At 36.6% G+C, this 20,174-nt stretch overlaps 1 protein-coding gene across 4 annotated transcripts in view; it reads left to right on the top strand.

Annotated features, from left to right (window-relative positions):
- DMXL2 (Dmx like 2) overlaps window positions 1–20,174 on the top strand; it is a 175,338-nt gene that overhangs the window by 107,412 nt on the left and 47,752 nt on the right. For all 4 annotated transcript variants that reach the window (XM_021673156.2, XM_021673154.2, XM_021673155.2 and 1 more), the window contains exons 17-22: window positions 1,715–1,942; window positions 3,843–5,522; window positions 8,841–8,951; window positions 12,266–12,435; window positions 15,041–15,138; window positions 15,576–15,741. In XM_021673156.2, the coding sequence (XP_021528831.2) occupies window positions 1,715–1,942; window positions 3,843–5,522; window positions 8,841–8,951; window positions 12,266–12,435; window positions 15,041–15,138; window positions 15,576–15,741 (2,453 nt within the window). The remainder of the gene's footprint in view (window positions 1–1,714; window positions 1,943–3,842; window positions 5,523–8,840; window positions 8,952–12,265; window positions 12,436–15,040; window positions 15,139–15,575; window positions 15,742–20,174) is intronic.

Genomic DNA, 20,174 nt, shown 5'->3' with positions numbered 1-20,174 from the left:
CACTGGAAATTCTTTGGAAGATCAAGTCAATAATGGCTTACAGAGCCAGTCAACTAATACTATCTTAAGTTTTCTTAGAACTTTTACTTTGTTTATTCTTGAAATCATTCTCTGGTTTGAGTACTTGATAGGAGGTTTCTAGTCTAGTGTCTTCTTTGCCCCTAGCTAATTATATGGCCTCAGGAAAACCACTAAGCTCTCTAAGTTTAAATTTCTTAACCTAAAAGTGAGGCAGTACATTGTTATTTCTTAAAGTTTGGTTCATGATCCATCTGTTTTGAAACACCTGTGCTGCTTTACCAGGATCTACCCCAAATCATCTAAATCAGTTTCTCTGTGGTTAGGCCTGAGAATTTGCATGTTAAGATTCCTCAAACTTTTAATGTGTTTTAAAGGGTGAATACACTGGACTGTATACGGATTTTTTTTAGCTTTTACATGTTGCAATTCTTCCCTGACAGTCTCCCATGATGGAGTCAGTACTAAGAAAGAGTAAAATTGTAAAAAAAAAAAAAAAATTTAAGCTTATTAGGGTAACTAAGCAAAAGTTTGAAAATTGACCTTGTCTCCAAATTATTTTTAAAAAAATTTTTATTGCTGCATAATAATTATACACACTTATGGGGTACATGTGATATTTTGATGCGTGTATAGAATATGTAATGATCAGGGTATTTAGGATATTCATTACCCTGAAATTTATTGTTTCTTTGGGTTGGGAACATTTCATATCTTCTCTTGTAGTTATTTTGAAATATATAATGTTGTTAACTGTAGTCATTCTGTGCTATCAAACACTAGAACTTATTTCTTCTGTCTAACTTTATGTTTGTACCTATTAAACAGCCTCTTTACCTGCCCCACAACCCTTCCCATTCTCTGGTATCTATTATTCTATTCTCTACCTCTATGAGATCCACTTTCTTAGCTCCCAAATATGAGTGAAAGAATGTGTGATATTTGTATTTTTGTGCCTGGCTTATTTCACTTAACATAATGACCTTCAGTTTCTAACTGTGTTGCTGCAAATGACAGGATTTTATTCTTGTTTATGGCTGAAGAATATTCCATTGTGTATATATACCACATTTTCTTTATCCATTTATTTGTTGATGGATATTAGGTTGATTTTATATCTTGGCTGTAGTGAATAGTGTTACAATAAATGTAGGGGTGCAGTTATCCTTTTGATAGACTGATTTTCTTTCCTTTGGATAAATACGTAGTAGTGAGATTGCTGAGTCATATGGTCATTCTGTTTTTAAAAAAGTTCTCTTTTCTCTGTATCCTCATCTCCAAAATACTTTGTTTTTGATATGGAGTTTCGCTCTTGTTGCCCAGGCTGGAGTGCAATGGTGCGATCTCAGCTTACCACAACCTTTGCCTCCTGAGTTAAAGCGATTCTCCTGCCTCAGCCTCCCAAGTAGCTGGGATTACAGGTGTGCACCACCATGCCTGGCTAATTTTGTATTTTTTAGTAGAGATGGGGTTTCTCCATGTTGGTCAGGTTGGTCTTGAACTCCTGACCTCATGTGATCTGCCTGCCTCGGCCTCCCAAAGTACTGGGATTACAAGCGTGAGCCACTGCAGCCAGCCTACCTCCAAAATGTTTTTAAGAAGATATGTTTCTTAAATAATAATAAAATAATATTGTAGCTCTTATTTATAGTAATGATATAAATACGTTTTGTAATTTTATAATTTATTTTTAAAGCTAAAACTTCAGAAGGTGCTTCCTCTGAGAATCTACTTTCAGTCCCTGGACAGAAGAATATAGATTCTTCTCCAGAAACCTCTCCTAGTGTGAGCCCCATGCCACATTCTTCGTCAATTGCCAATCTTCAAACTGCCAGTAAACTTATTCTAAGTTCTAGACTGGTGTATAGCCAACCCCTTGATCTCCCAGAATCAGTTGAAGTAATAAGAGCAACACCTTCAGCAGGTAAGGTCACTTCAGGATTGGGCAGTGGTAGCTTAGAGTGTTAAAATGTATGAACTCTTTAGTGGATAAAATAGATGAACTCTTCTGAAATATGTGCTATGTTGACATTAAAATAAAGATTTATATTCTGTTAATGATGTCTAGATGTTTAGAAATATGTCTTTATTAGAAATAATTTCCTGGCCGGATGCGGTGGCTCATGCCTATAATCCCAGCACTTTGGGAAGCTGAGGTGGGTGGATCACCTGAGGTCAGTAGTTCAAGACCACCCTGGCTAACATGGTGAAACCCCATCTCTACTGAAAATACAAAAGTTAGCCGGGCATGTTGACGCATGCCTGTAATCTCAGCTATTTGGGAAGCTGAGGCAGGAAAATTGCTTGAACCTGAGAGGTAGAGGTTGCAGTGAGCTGAGATCGCACTGCCGCACCCAGCCTGGGTGACAGAGCGAGAAAAAAGGGAAAAAAAGTTTCCTGTGATAAATATAATCAGCTTGACAGAAAATAGTGTAAATATTTTAATGTGAGGTGTCTTGCCTACCATGTTAGTAAAATTTTGAAGAACAAATATGTTCATTTGTAAATCACTGAAGCTTTTTTTCTTAAATTTAAAACTTTTCATCCACATGTGCTAATAGTGCCTCGCTTTTGTTAAGAATGTTTGAACAAGGGTTGGCAGATACTCTGAGGAAATATGTAGGATAGAAGACTATAGTTTGACTGGTCTGGAATGATACTGACTTTAGCAAGGTGTTAAGATAATTTAGAGGGCAAGACTGACAGCTGCGTTTAAAGTGATCTGCTACTTGAAGAATTTTAATTGGGGAGTTTCTAGAATAGTGTTTTTGGGAAACCAAAATTGGAGGTTCAGGCAGGGCTGTTAACAATTACTGGGGAATTTTAATCAGTATGGGTTTCTTCTTATTCATCCCTAAGACAGGTTTGCATTCACAGTTGGAAAGATCGTATTGAGAAGAGCTTTTGTGGCTGGTGCATATCTAGGCCAGTTTGTTAATCTTTCAAAATGTCTGAAAGGTTTGGATTATACTCAACTAAGTTTATTGGAGTTCATAATAACAAATTATATTTTACAGAGGCCTTATAAAATGTCTTATTTTATGATAATATTCTAGGGGAAACAGTAACTGATCTCAGTTGTTTAGATGGAGCAGGCTCAGATGGTCAAGTAGGTTTTCCACTGTTAATGAAATTACTGGTGGATTGAAACTCGAATCCAGATCTTCTGACCTCAGATCTTAATCTCTGTATCCCCTTGTCTTACAGTTGACAACAGATATGCATTGTTAATCTTTGGCAGTCAGGAATAGATAAGAGGGTTCTAGTTCAGTGCTAAGAGAGGATGAATTAAACTTGGTAAAAGGGTGAGATCTATTGGTCTGTTTTGCTGCCTGAAAAAACATTTGATGTACCACATGGGGTCTGGATTATTTGAGGGAAGGTTGGGGGGATTTGAAAGGCAAATTGTAAAACTAAGTTAAGTATTCATGATGAAAATGATTAAATATATAGTATGAAAGTCTACGGGGGCATTTTGTGGTGAAGGTAATATAAATTATAGAAACACATTGATTAAGGGTTGATTTGTTTCAGTGCTTTTGAGTTTTATTTTAATTAAATGCTTGCCTCATGTAAACTTAATTACCTAAAAGCAAATTAAGTGATTATTATTGCATACCTTGATTTCACTGATGGGCCCTTTAAGACCTTTATAGCTATGTTGGCCAATGGACATTTAGTGTGGGATACTTGTTAAGAGGAAGACTGCTGAGTTATTCTGAAGAAGCTCATAGTGACTTTGAATTCATCACATTCTAGAATTTGATTATTACTATGTTATTTTGTGGCTTTATTATTATAACTGTTTGCTTTTCTTTTTTAAGGTCATCTGAGTTCTTCTTCAATTTATCCAGTGTGCCTTGCACCTTATTTAGTGGTTACAACTTGTTCTGACAATAAAGTACGCTTCTGGAAATGTTGTATGGAAACCAACCCAGAATGTAATAAAAGTGAAGAGAAAGAAATTTATCATTGGAAGAGATGGCCTTTGATGAATGATGAAGGAGAAGATAATAGCAGTACAGTGAGCATTGTGGGAAGACCAGTTGCGGTTAGCTGTTCATACACAGGTCGCCTTGCAGTGGCTTATAAGCAACCTATCCACCATAATGGTTTTGTTTCTAAAGAATTTTCTATGCATGTTTGTATATTTGAGTGTGAATCTACAGGAGGGTCAGAGTGGGTTTTGGAACAAACAATTCATCTTGATGATTTGGTTAAGGTTGGGAGTGTACTTGATTCAAGGGTCAGTGTCGACAGTAATCTGTTTGTATATAGCAAGTCAGATGCACTCTTGAGCAAGGATAAATATCTTATTCCGAATATCAAACATTTAGTACATTTGGACTGGGTATCAAAAGAAGATGGCTCCCACATTCTTACGGTGGGGGTTGGTGCTAATATCTTCATGTATGGAAGGCTTTCAGGAATTGTGACTGAGCAAACCAACAGTAAGGATGGAGTAGCTGTCATTACTTTACCACTAGGTGGTAGTATCAAGCAAGGAGTTAGGTCAAGATGGGTTCTTCTCAGATCTATAGACTTGGTATCTTCTGTTGATGGTACTCCTTCACTGCCTGTTTCTCTCTCTTGGGTAAGAGATGGGATATTGGTGGTAGGAATGGATTGTGAAATGCATGTATATGCACAGTGGAAGCATGCTGTCAAATTTGGAGACACTGAAGCTGATAGTCCTAATGCAGAAGAGGCAGCAATGCAAGATCATTTGGCCTTTAAATCTAATATGCTGGCAAGAAAAAGTATTGTTGAAGGAACAGCTATTTCTGATGATGTCTTTTGTTCACCAACTGTAATTCAAGATGGTGGCTTATTTGAGGCTGCACATGTACTTTCCCCTACTCTTCCACAATATCATCCAACTCAGCTGTTAGAATTGATGGATTTAGGGAAAGTTAGAAGGGCTAAAGCCATTCTCTCTCATTTAGTAAAATGTATTGCAGGTGAAGTAGCAATAGTTCGAGATGCTGATGCTGGAGAAGGAACTAAGCGACATCTTTCTCGAACTATTAGTGTAAGTGGCAGTACAGCAAAGGAAACAGTCACCTTAGGAAAAGATGGTACTCGAGATTATACTGAGATAGATTCTATCCCTCCACTGCCACTATATGCATTACTTGCTGCAGATCAAGATACATCCTACAGAATTTCAGAAGAAAGTACAAAGATACCACAGAGCTATGAAGATCAGACAGTAAGTCAACCAGAGGATCACTATTCAGAGCTGTTTCAAATGCAGGACATAACAACGGATGATATTGATTTAGAGCCTGAAAAGAGAGAAAACAAATCAAAAGTAATAAATCTTTCTCAATATGGACCAGCTTACTTTGGCCAAGAACATGCAAGGGTTCTTTCAAGTCATCTTATGCACTCAAGTCTACCAGGCCTTACCCGTTTGGAGCAGATGTTCCTTGTAGCTTTGGCTGATACAGTGGCTACTACCAGTACTGAGCTTGATGAAAGCAGAGATAAGAGCTACTCAGGTAAATATTCACACTAAAAATCTATAAAGTTCTACCTAATAGAAATATTTGTATTATCTGTATACTGATTCCTTTATTGAATTACTGTCTTAATTTTCAAACTTTGCAGGGAAGAGACCTCCTTAATAGGCAATTACATAATATGCTCAGTTAGAAAAGACAGTTGAGGCAGACGTGAATGCATGGATTTGTGAGATCCATGTGTATTCTCTCATGAGTTTTTACACTGAAACCTTTGTGTCATTTTGGATTTATAATCTCTTGTTTTTTTGTGTGTTTCTGGGTTTTTTGTCTGTTTTTTTGAGACAGGGTCTTGCTTTGTTGCCCAGTCTGGAGTTCATTGGTACAGTCATGGCTCACTGTAGCCTTAACCTCTCAGGCTCAAGTACTCTTCCCACCTCAGCCTCCTGAATTGCTGGGACCACAGGTGTGCACCACCATGGGGCCCAGCTAATTTCTTTTTATTTTTTTGTAGGCACTAGGTCTCCCTACATTGTCCAGGCTAGTCTCAAACTCCTAAGCTCAAGCAGTCTTCCTGCCTTGGCCTCCCACAGTGCTGGGATTATAGGCATGAGCCACCATGGGTTGGCCAAGTCTCTTGTTTTTTAAAACAGATTGATCCCTATGATTTCTTTCTTTGGTAATAATGGTCCATTTGTTAATGCTACTATGGAATCATGAGGCTTATTTATTGGGAGCTCATGGGCTCAACTTGTTGATCTTCCCATTTCTAGCCATAAACAACTATTTACAATTACCTAATTTTCTCCAAAAAGTCTCTTCAGAGAGGTTTCCATACAGTTAATGTCATACATATTTTGCCTAATTCATTCTGTAACTAGAAAATTTTTGGCTGCCTCCTGGAACTAGATTCCATTCTTTTATGCACATAGTTCAGGGTAATGGTATTGATTGTAAATGATGGCATTGGCAAAATAAACTGAAAATTAATGATCAAAATTTCATTCAATAAATATTGTGGAAGAGTGAAAAATTGCTATATTTCAGGCAATTTAGATACTTAATCATATTTATCAGTCTTCTAGCAGGTGGCTATTATTATGTTTAACTTTATAGATGAAGACACTGATCCTTAAGAAATTAAGGGATTCATCTGAGATTACATAGGCATTAAGGAGTATAAGTTGGGCTCATATATGAATAAATTGTTGACTCCAAGCCTGTACTCTTTTAAAACTATTTCATAATTTCCAGATGTGTGGTGGAAAGCCAGCTGGAAACTATCTCTTCATATAAATTTAAATCCTTATAGTATATCCCCTATAATTTTGTCTTCTGCAGGTTAAAATAAACAGAGACCTTCTAGGGTTTTGCCTGTGACTTATTTTCTATAACTTTTAATTGGAAAAAAAAAAATCTTAACCACTATGAGGTTGTATGCAATAGAGTGCGATTCTTCACAGAACAACCTTAAGCTTGTGTTTAAAATATATTAGTTTTTACTATGGGACATTAAAGTAGGCATGCCATAATCCGTGAAAAATAGTTTACACTTTCTAATACAAAACTGTAGCATTGTCTAAGCAATATACAAATAGTATCCTAGACACAGTGGACATTCATGAGGTAACAATGCAGGAATGAATGTCTCCATTTCACAGGTGGGAAACTGAAGCTCAGATTGAATGAGTTACACATCTCAGTAAATAGATTATAGTCATTCTTGACTCTGCTTTCTCTCATACCCCATATCCAGTTCGTTGGCAAATGCTGTCGGTTCTATTAATATCCAGAATCCAGTAATCAATTCTCATTACTTTTGCAGTTACTACTCTGGTCCAAGTCCCTGTCATCTCCTAACTGCTTATACTTGTTACCTCTGTTCGTTCTTTGCTTGGGAACTGGTGATTCTTTTAAAACCAAATCACATTAAATCTCTCCTCTGCTCAACATATACCAGTGCCTTCCTATCTCACTTTAGAATAAAAGTTAAGAACCTTACAGTGGCCAAAAGGCCTCACACGATCTGTGCTCATTTCTGCTCTACTAGAATGCTCTTCTTCCAGATTCATGCATGGCTCATTTCTTTACTTCCTCAGATTGCTGCTGGCATGTCATCTGATTGAAGAGTTCTTTCTTGGCCACACTGTGTAAAATAGAACTCTCATACTCCAGCATTCCCTGTCTCTTAGTCCTGCTTTATTTCCCTTCATAGCATTAATTTCCACATCCTATTTGTTTATTGTTTGTCTCTGCTTTCCAAAGTGTGATCTCCATGAGAGTAGGGACTTTGCCTTATTCACTGCTCAATTCCCAGTACCTGCAGGGTTCCTCACATGTAATAGATGCTTGATTTGTTGAATGAATAAATGGACAAATGAGCATGGTGGTTCACACCTGTAATGGCAGCACTTTGAGGTGGGATGTTTGCTTGAGGCCAGGACTTTTAGACCAGCTTGGGCAATGTAACGAGATCCCATGCCTATAGACAGATAGATAGGTATTAGGTTGGTGCAAAACTAATGGCAAAACCACAAATACTTTTGCAACAGCCTAATAGCTAGCTAGCTAAATAGATAGATGGATAGATAGGTGGATGGATTGATATAGGTAATGGGAAACAGAGCTGGGGCTTGCCCTTTGGTAATTTTAAAACTTTTGCTTTTTTTCTGGAAAATATTTGATTCTCGAAGTGTCAGTTATTGGGCTAGGTGCTGTCAGTATTTTTGCTTTCCTTTTATCCAGCAGTGGCTATAGTTTTGGTTAAACTTGTCACAGCTTCATATTTGGACTAAGTGGAATTAAATTTGTGTAAGTAAATTTGTAGAATCAAGGTGAAGGTTCAACTTAACCCTGTAGCACTAACTAGCCTGGGGATTCAAATTTCAAATCTTTGATAGTACTGTATTTCAGTTAATTTAACAAAGGTAGAAAATATTACCTGTTTAAATATATGAAAAATGATTTCATATCAGTTATGTAATCTCATCAGAATTCATGTCGAAAATAATATTAAAAGTTGTACGTAACTTACTATCATTAATGTATTTTTTATTGAATTTCAAGATGTCTTTCATTTATTATGAGTTAATATAAATCTCTTGTTATCTGTACTAATAGTTAATTGTATTTCCCCAAATCATTTTTCTTTTAAGAGTTTTAGTAGTCATATATGTGTTTTTGTAAAGATATGATTTTTTAAAAGATGTTAAAGTGTTCAGTAAGGAATACACTAAAAATACCTTATGTATTTTATATAATTTATGACTAAGTTTAATGTTAATTTTATAACTTTTTATCAGTTTGTGACATCTTGCATTTTTTTTTCCTTAAACATATTACCTGTTTAAATTACAGGAAGAGATACATTAGATGAGTGTGGTTTGAGATACTTGTTAGCTATGCGCCTGCACACATGCCTTTTGACATCACTTCCTCCTTTATACCGAGTGCAGCTACTTCATCAAGGTAATTCACTCAGTGAAGCTTTGCACAACTTTTACTTAATATTGGAGTGGTGAGGTGTAGTCATATTTGTGTGTAAACATTAGGTAAGTCATTACATGCATACCTGTCACTGGCATTAAGATCTTTCTGTCACATAGTACCCGCTTACCGTTTTTCTATGTATCCTTCAGATTTATTCTGTGACTTTTGCTCATCTAAGTTTCTTAGAATTTATTTACTAAAGTAGTAGCTTAGGGAGTAAATGTGATATGCCTGAGGTCGTAACCCGAGTGGCTCTCTGCAGAGTAGCCCTGAATATCTTGATGTCTTTTCTTTGAAAAATTATGTAAACTTTGCTCTATGATGTGTTTTTATATTTATTTTAATGTAAGCATTATGTTCTAGTTATTTGCAAGTAAAGATGATTCAGGAAGATCTGCCATATTGATAACAGTGGATTTGCATACTTCAAGCATACTGCTACACCTGATTTGAGACAATTTATATCAACTTTCTTATTACAGATTAAAAAATTGAAATTACAGAATTAAAAGTGACCTGCCCAGGATATAGGACTATTTATTAGAAGAGTTGGTGTTCACATCCCAGTCCAGTGCTCATTTCATAGGACTATATTTCTTTTGAAACCAGCATCTTGGAAACAGCCCCATAATATATGCCTAAGTATTATAGAACCTAGAAGACCAGGCTTGATAGTGTGTTATTCTTACCCATGGCACTTACCCTTTAACCTATGAATGTTCTTTGAAAACATAACTTTAAATAGCTACCTGATATTCTGTGTCTGAACTATATTTCATCTACCCAATCCTTTATTTTTGAAACAGATTTTGCTGAGGTTTTTTCTATTTGAATTATCACTGTAATGAATAACCTTGGAACTTGGCATATAAATATTTACACTTGTGATTATTTCCTCATGCTAGTTTTCTAGCAGTGGAATTACTGAATCAAAAGGCATGAAAATTCTTCACTCTTGATAAGTATCACCAAAATGCCCTTCAGAAATACCATGTTCATTTATATTCCCAGAACTTTGTATATACCTACTATGTACCCACAAAAATTAAAAAATTATAGAAAATATAAAATAAAAAAGAAGTTTGATGATGCCAAAACTCAACCCATTGCCAACCTTTGATAATAACATTTTAAGCAATCTATGCTGTTTGGATAGATTTTAAAAATGTTCTCTTAAATTTTAGTTTTGGGTGATAGTCAAGTGATATTGAATTAATTAATGACAATTTTGTACATTTCCTAGGGTGATCTAAAACACTTCAAATTTCTAAAGCTTTGTTCTCTGTGTTCTCTTAAATTTTAGTTTTGGGTGATAGTCAAGTGATATTGAATTAATTAATGACAATTTTGTGCATTTCCTAGGGTGATCTAAAACACTTCAAATTTCTAAAGCTTTGTCAAATTCCATTTTTGCTTTGACTACAGTTAAAACATTGGCAATGAGAAGTGACTGGTGTTGTAGGTAATGGTCCTGAGAGCAGTTTTCAGGGAAAAGTTAAGTAGCCAGTACGTAGATAGAAAACCTGAGATGAGCAGAGGTAAACTGCAGAGACTAGCCAGCCATTGGTAGGTAAATAAAAATAAGTTGGTACCCCTGTTCTTTTTCTTCCCTAATAACCTTTTCACCGCTGCAAGTTTTCAAATACATTCACTGCTCTTAGTCTTGCTTTCTGAACCTAATTCTTCTGATGTGTCTGTATGTGTTTTTGTTTCTTCTTATACCAAAATTTTAATTAATTTAAGGATATAATAAATATAATGTTTTGTATTGTCATTTTATATTATAAATTTTATATCAGCAAAATTGTGCATTTTGTATTGCTATATATTAGTTTCCAAAGCAGAATATTGATTGATACAGTAATTCTCTCTTACAGCAGACAGAGATTTAAATAATGAAAAAATTAGTCTGTCTTTCAGGTTATAAAAAACTAAATTGATTTTATTAATTTTTTCCTGTGTTTTCTCCTAATTTTATAGTGGCAGTCAAGAAACACTGCATTAATTCTGTGGTATGATTACAAACACAGTTGTTATATGAGTGTTGGCAATGGGAAAGTTAAGAGTTAAGATTATTATTCAAAATGATCATAATAGTTTTTTCTTTTATACTTTCTAAAGGAATTACAGTGAAGCAGTAATTATTAGAAAAGCTTTAAACTATATACAAAATCTATATAGTAGTTGATAATAAAAAAAATCATGTGTAACAATATTGATACTTAATAGCATTGAGAGGCCTGTGTTGCAATGTGGCTTTCATTGACCTCAGACATTTCTTTCTTTCCAAAATGAGTTCATACAGATGGCTGCTTGCACTAGTCTGGCATCTTTCCACGGCTTCCTAGAGTTCTTCCTAGCATTCCCATTTTCAGTTACCATTCTGTGTGATTCACATATTATGTTTCCTTTTTACCTGCTCTAAGTCGAGCATCAGTTAAGAGTATTACCAGTGATTGAATGGTTGATAAATCCATTAGTACTTGGAAGTCTGATAGCGTCTAAAGATTTTGTTGCCTCTATAAACAGCCTAGATCTCTGTCATTTTTCTCCCAGGAAAAGACAAAAACAAAAAACAGCATTCACCAAAAAGCATTAGTATTAGGCAGTTTAAAACTACTTTTAACTGAAGGCACTAAAGGCAGAGGAATGTACATCATGACTGTAACTTACCCTTAATATTTTCTGGAACTCTGATGAAGTTTAGAGCTTGCTTTGAAGTGATACTTAGCTCCATGGCTAGAGAGAAGAATGGGGCAGTAGTACTAGAATTGACGTCCAGGCATGTGAGCCAAGTGCTTTTGACTTACTGAAGCTTTTACTATACTTTCCTTCTCCTAGGCTCTTCTGGGAGACAACACACCTTGTGTCCTCTTGGGCTGGCCAGGTTTGCAGGTCCTGGTGACAGAGAAACCTGGAATCAGGCCTGGGCTCTGCACTCCTAGTTGTGTGAGCTTGGGCAGCTCCTCTTGATAAATTTGGTGTGCTGTACATGTGAATAGCCTGATACTCAAATATTTTTCTTTCTTATGATTAAGTTTTAGTGTCCCTGTTTTTGTGGGGGAAACAAAAACAAATGTTTGCTGAAAAAGAGATTTGGACTTTGTGTGTCATATTATTGATCTTGTATTCAGAAACAGTATAAAGTCCTGAAGGATGACAGGCTTCCTTTCATTCTTTCTGCTGTCTGCTTGAACATTCTTTCGAAAACGAATGCACGTGTGATTGCATGAAAAACTATTTTTGTTCTTATTTGATATAGTTATGAAGGTTATTTCATATTTCCAATTTAGGTGTCTCTACATGCCATTTTGCCTGGGCTTTTCATTCTGAGGCTGAAGAAGAACTGATTAATATGATTCCAGCAATTCAGAGAGGGGACCCCCAGTGGTCTGAATTAAGAGCTATGGGAATAGGGTGGTGGGTGAGGAACATTAACACACTTCGAAGATGCATCGAAAAGGTAACTTTTCTTCAGTGGATTTTGAGTTACATTAAAGAAACCCTTTTTCTGAAGAAAAAATATACTGTCTCCCAGAAAACCTGTAGTGGGAAATTTGTCTATCTTGAGGTCTTGAGAATTTTTTTTTTTTTTTGGAGACGGAGTTTCTCTCTTTGTCGCCCAGGCTTGAATGCAATGGTGCGATCTCAGCTCACTGCTACTTCTGCCTCCTGGGTTCAAGTGCTTCTCCTGTCTCAGCTTCCTGAGTAGCTGGGACTACAGGTGTGCGCTACCACACCTAGCTGGTTTTTGTATTTTTGGTAGAGACAGGGATTTACCATGTTGGCCAGGCTGGTCTCAAACCCCTGACCTCAGGCGATCCGCCCTCCTCAACCTCCCAAAGTGCTGGGATTACAGACGTGAGCCACCGCACCTGGTGAGAATTTTTTAAATAAAGTTTTTTGGAGATTACAAAAACTTGACCTTTATAAAATGTCCCTGCAGTATGATATTGTGTCTTACTATATAGAGTGAATTTGTAATATGTCTGTGGAATAGTAATATTTTCTGTTATTAGTTGAGGTGTGTCTTAGTTTAAGAAAAAACAGAAATCTAAATTTAGAAAGTAAACTTGAGTTCTTGTTTGTTACTTGCATTACATTAAAAAACTTTTTATACAAAGAACTCCCTGCATCACTAGTTTAGTAAGTAGCAAACTTTCTTTGCACACTTGAAATATCATTCCATAAAAATGGTTTGGATTTGTATGTACTTGAAGAACGTATCTGTGGCAGCAAGTGAAATGACATAAGAGTTTTTAAGGCAGGATTTTGGAGTCAGTTTTCTGGTAGATTCCTTTTAGGAAAAAATAATTCAATTCAGTTCAAGTCTTTACCAAGTTTGGTGCCAGTTGCTTTTCATAAATCATTCCATATGATGCTCTAATCAACCCGATGTCATCATCTCCGTTTCACACATGATAGAACTAGGATTTGAAGAGGTTGGATAACTAGCCCAAACTCCAGTCATTTATAAGTTAGATTTAGTCTGTGCCCTTTCTACTTTAGCAGGATTAGAAAAGTGGAATTCTCATTCATATTTTCCTTTTAGTCCATTGGAATTCCCTGGAGTACAATCAGTAGTGCTATATTTGTGAAGCCTGAATTTATTTCTCCCAAGGATGCAAATACCCTTTCCTGATTTATTCCTCAGTAGCAGTTCCCCAAAGAAGACTCACCTGATAAACTTACATAAAATACATAATCTCTATCCCATAACCAGAGATTTTAATTTGGTAGGTTAGTGGTGGGGCTGAGGTTTCTTTGTCTTATTCGGCATCTCATGATTCTGGTGTGCATGGTTCTCAGATCAGTTTTAAATATGAGTATAAAAGTATTATTTTTCTGCTACGTGAAAGGTAGCCAACAAGACATCAGTATTTCTGTTCTCAAAATAAGCACAAATATAAGAAGGAATTCATTCCTGCACCAACTAAAAAATGTAATTTCTGATGTACAGGAAAAATTGATTGTTTAACCATATAAACGATACAGTATCTACATGAAATTTTTTATATTCCAGAGCACTGGAAAAAAGAGGATATCTTTGATCTGAAATGTTTCAGATGTATCCTACAAAGATTTTACTTCTTGTCAGCATGTGTCTTGTCATTATAATTGAGTATTTGTGATAATATACACATGATTTATTTCTACAAGTAATTTAGTTCTTAAAATTAAAGGGATATGTACATTTTCTGCCTCAAAATGTATATTATAAATCCTTAGCTGAATACAAATAAAATTCCTCTAAAAATGATTGAACATATTGAAGCACTAAGTTAAATGATGAGGGGCAGAGAATACAATTAAAAGGGGGAAGGGAAATAAAAGAGTATTGAGAGTAAAGCATTTTTGTGATGTAATTTTAGGTGTCTTTTCCCTTTCTCCTATACCTTAGTATTATAGCTTCCTTTGCCATCAGTCAATGTGAGCTAATTAATAACACATCACTGTTTTTTTTGTCATTATGCCTTTCAACTTAATGATTTGCAGAGGCTATATCTTAGCATCTTGGAAAAATAAGATTGCCTATACGCTCTTACGTTCAAGACAATATGATTACATACAATATAACATGTTGAATTTTCAAGTAAAAAGTCACATCTGTTGAATATTCTGCTTTCGTTATTGTTTCCTATGTTAGTTTCAGTTCTACATGGATTCTATTCCCTTTTCTAACCCTTACTGTGTGACTGTAGGCAATTCAGTTAACCTCTCTGTCTCAGTCACTTCATCTGTAAAATGGGAATAATGATGGTACCTCATGGCTTATAGTGATTCAATAAGATAAACAGAAGGTGCTTAGACTCATGCCCAGTACATGGTAAACAGTCAATAAGTGCTGGCTGTAATTATGATTTTTACCATAATTACTGGCTTGTGAATGGTTATCTCTTGGAGCATGTATTAATATTATAAGCTACTGGAGATTGTGAGACAGAACCAACTTTTTCTATCTCCACAGTTTCTCTGAGCCATGGAGGTAGCAGGGAAGCATTATTGTTGATTAACTGATTGTAATTCTTTTGTCAAATTGTTAATTTAATATTTTATTTATCATTTAGGTTGCCAAAGCTTCTTTTCAAAGGAACAATGATGCCTTAGATGCTGCACTATTCTACCTTTCAATGAAGAAGAAAGCAGTAGTGTGGGGTCTGTTTAGGTAAGTTGCCTTGACACATAACGTGATTTAACAGAATGAAGATTGTGCTGTGAATAAGAAACCTAATGGTTTTGAAAATAATTAGGTGTATCAGCTTCATCAAGTCAACTTATTTCTTTGCAGCTTCGTTCCTTTAGCTGAATAAAATGAGTAAAATATCTTTTCACCTTAATCTAAAAGATGGGATGTTTTAAAAGTTGATAAAAGTACTTTGGAAAGTAAAAAAAATGCTGTCATTTCCTAATTATGTATACACAAGGCATGATTGACTTTCCTTATTAGAAGAAGTGAAGAGATGCTTGATAACAAGTGCCTGTCCTTAAAGTTATTGTTCTTCTTTTAGATTTATGTTTGAGGTTTTTATTTTATATTTTTATACATTCTGTAGAACATTTTAAATTTGGTTTAACCATTTTATGTTTATGCTCTGTTACCAGGTCACAGCATGATGAAAAAATGACAACATTTTTCAGCCACAACTTTAATGAAGATAGGTGGCGAAAAGCTGCTTTGAAAAATGCTTTTTCCTTACTTGGAAAACAACGCTTTGAACAATCTGCTGCTTTTTTCTTGCTAGCTGGTTCATTGAAAGATGCCATAGAGGTATAAATAAGAAAACACATTATATAATACTTGTAAAAGGTTGAAAACCTGGCCAGGGCGTGGTGGCTCACGCCTGTAATCCAAGCATTTTGGAGGCCAAGGTGGGCGGATCACCTGAGGTCAGGAGTTCAAGACCAGTCTGACCAACATGGTGAAACCCCGTCTTTAAAAAAAAAAAAGATTGAAAACCTGAGAAGGTTGCAGAGGAGATTGTAACTTTTGGTTATATGTTTGTAAGGACACAGAATAACTACAGAGGTTGCAGAACTTAAAATAGTGGCACTGTGGCAAAGGAAAATATGAATAGATTTAAGGGAGAAACAAATGAAAAATTTCAGGCTGGGCGTGGTGGCTCACGCCTGTAATCCCAGCACTTTGGGAGGCCGAGGCAGGTGGATCACCTGAGGTCAGGAGTTCAAGACCAGCCTGGCCAACATGGCAAAACCCCATCTCTATTAAAAATACGAAAATTAGCCAGATGTGGTGGCACACACCTATAGTCCCAGCTACTCAGGAGGCTGAGGCAAGAGAATCGCTTGAACCTGAGAGGTAGAGGTTGCAGTGAGCTGAGATTGTGCCACTGTACTCCTGCTTGGGCAATAGAGTGAGACTGTCTCAAAAAAAAAATGAAAAAAGAAAAATTTCATATGTGGCACATTGGATTTCAAGACTGTGTGTAAAATGTTTGAAAAAACGTTAAAAAATAGTTTATGAATGTCTTCTTCCTATCTTGTAATTCTGAACTATTTAAAGTACATAGGTCACAACCTCCTTATTCTGTTACGAAAGGCTGACACATTAAGCTGTTTTTCTTTTAAATGAAATTCATAAATAAGGAGCTGAAACTATAATTTGTGCTGTTTTATAATATTAGAATATTATATTAGAAAATGAATGTGACTTTTTGATATGTAATCCTAGTAGCTGATTATTAGAGTCATTACAGATTTTTTTTTTACTTCTCATATCTTCCTTTTAGATTTCTTATTATCATTATGAGCAATACAAATAGGTAAAGGAAAAATAGAATTGGAAATAATACATGATAGAAAAATAGGAAATATTCAATTAAGTGAAAGAACTTTAGTATTTTAAATTTAGAATTAGTCTTTTTTTCCCCACAATTATCCTAGGCATATAAGTTTTTTTAAAAAAAAAATACTTAAAATTTTTAAATTAGAAGTTTAGCTTAGAAAATATTCAAGCAAAGAGAAATGTTGACTGAGAGATGCTCATATTGCCTGAATGACCTCAAATGCTCAAAACTGATAGTTGCATTAGAATATAGGCTCCCATAGACTGTGAATAGAACATGTGGCTTTATTTCATAAGTTATTTGCTATGTAAATAGGAGGCAAATAGTAATAATTACATTTATGCAGAAATATATTTGGAAATTAAAAGGAAGTGGTATATAAATTCAAGTGTCATATGTAGTATTTAATTTAAAAATGAATGTTAGGCCATGATGGCCAAATAGAAACAGCTCCGGTTGCAGCTCCCAGTAAGAGATGCAGAAAGCAAGTGATCTCCACAACTCCAAACAAGGTACCAGGCTCATTTCATTGGGACTGGTTGGACAGTGGGCATAGCCCAAAGAGGGCAAACCGAGGTGGGGTGGGGCGCTGCTCCACCCAGGAAGTCCATCTGACTGGAGGATTGGGGGCTTCCCCCCACTGGCACACCAGTCCAGATACTGTGCTTCTCCCAAAGCCCCTGCAACCCACAGACCGGGAGATCTTCGCAGGGCTGAAAAGCACCTGAGTTACCTGCACAGAGTTGAATAGCAGCCCCACCTGGTGCTGTGGATTGTTGGCACAGACCTAGGCAAATGCATTGGCTGGCCAAGAGAGCCTGCAGGATGGAGCTACCAGCCCTCTGGAGAGATGGGGTGCTACAAGCAGGAACACAGGCTACGTGGGTCCCTCCCCCAACAAAGCCCAGCAGGCTAAAGCCCTCTTGTTTGAGGGTTTTGCAGCCAGCACATCAGTTCGAGCTCAACCTGGAAGAATCGAGCTCAGTAGGGGGAAGGGCATCCGCCATTACAGAGTTGGGCCTAATCTCCCTGTGTAAACAAAAGACACAGGAAGCCCACGTGGCAGCCAGACTGAGTCTGTGGCAGCCCAGCAGTGCCTCTACAGGCAGAAAAAGGACAGACTGCATCATCAATCGGCTCCCTGAGATCAAAGCTAGATAGACTCTCACACAATAATAGTGGGAGAAGATGGGAAGAAACCAACATGAAAAGGATGAAACTATCAAAGACTAGAATGCCTCTCCTCCTCCAAGGGATCACAACTTCTCACCAGCAAGGGAACAAACAGGATGGAGAATGAGTTTGACGAATTAACAGAAGCAGGCTTCAGAAGGTGGATAATGACAAACTTCTCTGACATAAAGGAACATGTTCTAACCCAATGCAAAGAAACTAAGAACCTTGAATAAAGGTTAGACGAAATGCTAACTAAAATAACCAGCTTAGAGAAGAACTTAACTGACTTGATGGAGCTAAAAAACATAGCACAAGAACTTTGTGAAGCTTACACAAGTTTCAATAGCCAAATCGATCAAGCAGAAGAAAGGATATCAGAGATTGAAGATTAACTCAATGAAATAAAACAAGAAGGCAAGACTAGAGAAAAACGAGTAAAAAGAAATGAACAAAGCCCCCAAGAAATGTGGGATTATGTGAAAAGACCTAATCTACGCTTCATCAATGTACCTGAATGTAGCGGGGAGAATGAATCCAAGCTGGAAAACAGTCTCCAGGGTATTATCCAGGAGAACTTCCCCAACCTAGCAAGGCAGGCCAACATTCAAATCTAGGAAATACAGAGAACACCACAAAGATACTCCTCAAGAAGAGCAACCCCAAGGCACATAATCATCAGATCCACCCTGGTTGAAATGAAGGAAAAAATTGCTAAGGGCAGCCAGAGAGAAAGGTTGGGTCACCCACAAAAGAAAGCCCATCAGACTCACAGCGGTTCTCTCACCAGAAACCCTACAAGCCAGAAGAGAGTCGGGGCCAATATTCAACATCATGAAAGAAAAGAACTTTCAACGCAGAATCTCGTATCCAGCCAAACTAAGCTTCATAAGTGAAGGAGAAATAAAATCCTTTTCAGACAAGCAACTACAGAGAGACTTCATCGCCATCAGACCTGCCTTACAACAGCTTCTAAAGGAAGCACTAAACATGAAAAGGAACAACCAGTACCAGCCACTACAAAAATGTACCAAATGGTAAAGACCAATGATGCAATGAAGAAGCCACATCAACTAACAGGCAAAAAACCCAGCAAGTAACAAAATGGCAGAATCACATTCACACATAACAGTATTAACATTAAATGTAAACAGCCTAAATGCCCCAATCAAAAGACACAGACTGGCAAACTGGATAAAAAGTCAAGACCCATTGGTGTGCTGTATTCAGGAGACCTATCTCACATGCAAAGACACACATGGGCTCAAAGGGATGGAAGAAGATTACCAAGCAAATGGAGAGCAAATAAAAGCAGGGGTTACAATCCTAGTCTCTGATAAAACAGTCTTCAAACCTACAAAGATCAAAAGACAAAGAAGGGCATTTCATAATGGTAAAAGGATCAATCCAACAAGAAGAGCTAACTATCCTAAATATATACGCACCCAATACAGGAGCACCCAGATACATAAAGCAAGTCCTTAATGACCTACAAAGAGACTTAGACTCCCACACAATAATAGTGGGAAACCTTAACACTCCAGTGTCAATATTAGATCAACGAGACAGAAAATCAACAAGGATATCCAGGATTTGAACACAGATCTGGACCAAGCAGACCTAATAGACATCTACAGAACTTTCCACCTCAAATCCACAGAATATACATTGTTCTCAGCACCATGTCCCACTTACTCTAAAATTGACCACATAATTGGAAGTAAATCACTCCTCAGCAAATGCAAAAGAATGGAAATCATAATGAACAGTCTGTCAGACCACAATGCAATCAAATTAGAACTCGGGATTAAGAAACTCACTCAAAACAGCACAACTACATGGAAACTAAACAACTTGCTCCTGAATGTCGACTGGATAAACAATGAAATGAAGGCAGGAATAAAGATGTTCTTTGAAACCAGTAAGAACAAAGACACAACATACCAGAATCTCTGGGACACATTTAAAGCAGTGTCTAGGGGGAAATTTATAGCAATAAATGCCCACATGAGAAGCGAGGAAAGATCTAAAATTGATACCCTATTGTCAAAATTGAAAAGAGGAGCAAGATCAAAAACACTCAAAAGCTAGCAGAAGACAAGAAATAAGATCAGAGCAGAACTGAAGTAGAGAGAGACACAAAAAAAAACCTTTCAAAAAATCAGTAAAACCAAGAGCTGGTTTTTTGAAAAAATCAACAAAATAGTCTGCTAGCCAGACAGCA

This window comes from Aotus nancymaae, unplaced genomic scaffold (assembly GCF_030222135.1).
Source record: "Aotus nancymaae isolate 86718 unplaced genomic scaffold, 86718_ANA_hifiasm-v0.15.2.pri h1tg000062l, whole genome shotgun sequence".
Taxonomy (NCBI): Eukaryota; Metazoa; Chordata; class Mammalia; order Primates; family Aotidae; genus Aotus; species Aotus nancymaae.
This window is presented reverse-complemented; position numbering and strand designations above follow the sequence as displayed.